This window comes from Capsicum annuum, chromosome 12 (genome assembly GCF_002878395.1).
Source record: "Capsicum annuum cultivar UCD-10X-F1 chromosome 12, UCD10Xv1.1, whole genome shotgun sequence".
Lineage (NCBI taxonomy): Eukaryota > Viridiplantae > Streptophyta > Magnoliopsida > Solanales > Solanaceae > Capsicum > Capsicum annuum.
In genome coordinates, this window is record NC_061122.1 from 101,447,820 (window position 1) to 101,452,045 (window position 4,226).

A 4,226-nucleotide genomic window follows, 5' to 3' on the forward strand; every position below is an offset into this window, starting at 1 on the left:
ACAAGCGTTGATATTCCGTCGATTGATGGGGCCAACAAATTTGATCTCAGTAGATGTGGCAGTAGTAGACTTCTTGCACGAAAACTTCATTGATTTTTCTGAAGTCCATTGTAGTAGTTGAATTTGTGATTTTTTGAATTGTGGGAGGAAGAGATGAAGAGCATAACTGGTCCCACTGGGCATGCCAATTTGTTCGCAATAATTTTTCGTTAATACTGAAAATTAACTGCAAGTAAAAATAAAATAAACAAAAAGAATAATTTTATCTAAATGAATTTTGCGGGTACAATTTCGTTATTCTCTCGATTCTTCTCTCCTAAGTTTTTTCGTGATTCGAGGGGCTTTGCAATGTGATTCTCGAATGTAGGATGATTTGAGCCTCCTAGAAATGTGTTTGGATCTCCAGAAATTATCTGACAGCACTTCATCTTGTCGAGTTGATCTCCGGGAAAAACTCCGTTGGTCAATTCGTTGAAGAGTTGTGTAGTCAATGCAGAAGCTTCCTCCAATACTTGCAGAATGTCCTCCTTTTTCATTTTTTCTGCCTAGAATGTTATGTTACTCCCCTATTTATAGTTGTAGGGGTAGGCCTAGTTGCTTGTGATTGGCCGAAACATGTCACTTTGTCACTTGGCGCCTTTTGACTGGTTGCAGAATTTGAATGAGATTTTCACATCATTTGTACATGTGGCGACATCTCATTGGTCTTGGATTTGACTGGGATGTCATGTCACTTGATTAATTTGAACTTCAAGGTGAGATGGACCTTGATGAGGAATACAATAGACTTATTATTTTTTTAAGCCCAAAATAAGTTTAAACCCAGTAAATTGTGGATCAAATTTATATGAATTTGATCCAATAAATTTTATGTGTCTACAATAATAAATTCAACACTAGAAATCTTAAAAATTAAACCCCTAAATCTTAAATCCCTGATCGCTTGGACATAAATAATTGAAATGGCCAAACACAAAAACAATGCAAGAGAATGAAGGCACATATCTGAATTTCATTAATAATACATCCCAAGATCGTATATTGTTGAGCAATCAATCAGAGATGAAGGGGGGAAACTATCACTATACAGAATTACACATCTTACTTACACTTCTAGCTTAGTGATCCTCTAAAAGGATCAAAAACCAAAAGCTCACTCCTTCAGAATTAATTCAAATATTAAAAAATTTAAATGCTAGTATTTAAAAAACTCAAAGAAAATTCAGTAACCAAAGTGAGATATTTGGCCAAAGAGCAGTCACCTTTATAATCATGATTTTAATTACCTCTTGGAACTTAGACTTCTTGATAATGGTTCTTTGATTCCACCAACAATCCAATTCTCCTTTGCTATATCAGATGAAAATTTGAATAAATCACTCCCATATCTCATCACTACTAAGCTTTTCTTCTTATTATTCTTTTTAGTACTCTCCAATTCTTTAGTTCTTGATTTTTCATTCTCTTGTTCTTTGTCATCATCATCATTGTTGCCGTCTTTGTGTTTCTGCCCCAGCAAGCTTTTTGCTGGAGCAGAACGACAACGCATGAGCAAAAGTGCGTTGGGTGGTGGTGCACATGAAGAACCATCATAATCATCATGACCAAAAACAGAGTACTGTGTTTTCTCTGTTTTTTGGCTTTCTTGTAAAACCATAAACCACTTAGAGAACACAGTTCTTGATGCTTCTAGATCATCTTCTTCATCTTCTAGATCATCATCAGAAGTGATAAAATCTGTTTCATCCGTATGAAATGAACCAAAACATCGAAAATCAAACCTTATATTTCGCAAATATGACAAGAACTGCATAGCATCCTTCTTGAGCCCAACTACTTCCATCCAAACAGGTTTTTTCTTTTTGTGTTTTTTGACATGTAGCTTCTCAATCTCTTCCATTACTGATTGCCAATTCTTGATCTGGCAAGATTTTGCCTTGTGGCTCACTTTGATTTGGCCAGCACAAGTAACTTTTGGTGATGTGGGCTCTGAAATCTCACTTGTCTTCCATAACATAGGGCTAGCTTGGCCGGCAGGGCCAATACCTCTTGTATTAGATCTCCTTAAATGGTGAGTAGCTGGACTAGGCATAAGGGTTAAATGAGCTCTAGAAGGAAAACAGACTAATAGATCTGTTGATGGAGCTTCTTTACACTTTCTACCTTTCATGGTATTATTTTCTTGAGCTTCTTGTTGAATGTTCTTTGAATTACTTTAAATTTAGATCTTGAGATTTGATGAACCTTAAGAATGATGATGAATATGTTTGGTGTCCTTTTTGTTTGAAATTGTGTTTGGAAGAGAAGTTTTTAAAAAGAAAAGTATAGTAAGAAGGGAGGCAAAAGGCAGTGGACAGCTAGCTTTCTTTTCTTACTCTTTTGTTTATTGCTTGTCTTTACCATCTGTTATAAGGGTGCATTTGTTTTTGGTTTCTCGAACAGGTCTGACTAAATTTGAATTTATGTTGAAAAATCTCATATTAGAGGTAAAACACTCACTAACACTGGGAGGAATATCATTAGGATTTCATGTATGACCGCTGTTGAAACAAAGTCCATATCCAAGAGTCGCCTATCAAGGCAAAAAATAAAGGAAAACTCACATCATTCTCGGATTCAAATTTAAAATGATTAAAAATATAAGAGTACTTACAACTCTATCATATGTATATTATGCATTTTTTTCGTTTCAATTAAATTGTATGTCCATGGACCAATTTTAGTATATCATGCATTTTCAATAACCCTCATTTTGCTTTATTTTGAAATGGGGTCACAAAGTGTGAACTTTTTTTTCTTTTTCTTTCTTGGAGTTTACCTTTCCCCAAACCCTTGCCAAACAAAATAATTCAAATATTAGATAGATCCAATAAAAAAAAAAAAGCAAAAGAATAATAACGTAATAGAGAGATAAAGATGGAAAACTTTGAATTCACCAGCTTTGTTTCATGATCTAATCATAACTTACAACTTAATTAATTGTTACACCCTGCCTGCCAAGTTAAGTAACGTTCATTCCATAGAGCTTGGGCCAACAAATTGTCCTAACCAAACTGCCAAACATATTGCTTAAAATAAGTCTATCACCTATTTCTTGAAGGGATATGATACGGGCTATATAATGCTAGGTGATTTTGATTAAAGCATAACCCTTTGCTCTACGCATTTTTCTTCTCACTTTTAAAGAAAACTTAAATTTGTGGGTTTCACCTGTAGGTATAATTTGTAGGTATAATAGATTTTGTGCGGATTTGTAGGTATAATTTGTAGGTATAATAGATTTTGTACATATTTGTAGGGAATCTATTTTTATTTAGTGCGTGGATGTTATCTTTTAATAATTTACTTTTTTCGTAAGATATATTCATTAATTATTTTATCCTGTAGTAATTACAGAGTTACAAATTCTTGTATAATAATTTATCCTATCTGTGCTATAATATATATCTAATTCTAGATTTTCAATGTTATTTATTATTTTGTGTTGTTCTTCTCGTAGTGAGTTTTTTAAATTATATAAACTATCACATGTACTTTTATCTAAATTTTCTAAGGTTTTTTCTATCCATATTAATTTTTCTTTTAGGTCTTTCATTATTTGTCTAATTCGGTTTCTATAATTAATTTCATTATTTAGGTTTTCTTGATTTTCTCTAGTTTGTCTAATATATTCTAACATTTTTTAATCTGAATAATATCCTTCTGGGTAAATTTCCTCGTATAACTGTTCTAGACAATTTGTAGTTTCAATTTCATAGTTTATTACTTCTTCTAATATTATTTTCTTAATATCTATTATTTCTATATCTTTGAGTATATATAAGATTAAAACTTTAAGATAATCTAGGTAATCTATCTTTTAAAATTGGTTTTATTATAGTGTTTTGTAGTTGTTTGTTTTAGCCTTAGTAGTTTTTGCATATTTTTATTAAGAAATTTTATATCTTTAGTTTCCATGTATTTATCTATGTTTATTTTTATCTGTTTTTCTAGTAACTGTATATTTTTTTTTATATCTTTTTCTAAAAATTTTATGTAACTTATCATCGTAAGTATTTATAAGAGTAGTTAGGTAGATATGGTATATAATTTACTCTAGTCATGTAATATTTACCAAAAGCTTTTTCTAATATGATTTTTCTTATATCTGCTACTTTTATATTTCTAAGTGTATACAAAATAAGTATTTTGAATTTATCTACCATCACATCAGATAAATTATCATT

At 31.5% G+C, this 4,226-nt stretch overlaps 1 protein-coding gene across 1 annotated transcript; it reads right to left on the reverse strand.

Annotated features, from left to right (window-relative positions):
• Positions 1-245: 245 nt before the first annotated feature.
• On the reverse strand, positions 246-2,722 carry LOC107851709. Its single transcript, XM_016696794.2, has 2 exons — positions 1,287-2,722; positions 246-766 (listed from the first exon to the last, which is right to left on the reverse strand). Exons 1-2 carry the CDS (start codon positions 2,168-2,170, stop codon positions 751-753), a joined length of 900 nt encoding a protein of 299 aa, XP_016552280.1. The 5' UTR covers positions 2,171-2,722; the 3' UTR covers positions 246-750.
• Positions 2,723-4,226: the final 1,504 nt, after the last annotated feature.

Coding starts and splice junctions, on each gene's coding strand:
- LOC107851709 (XM_016696794.2), bottom strand. CDS start 2,170: ATGAAAGGTAGAAAGTGTAAAGAAGCTCCATCAACAGATCTATTAGTC.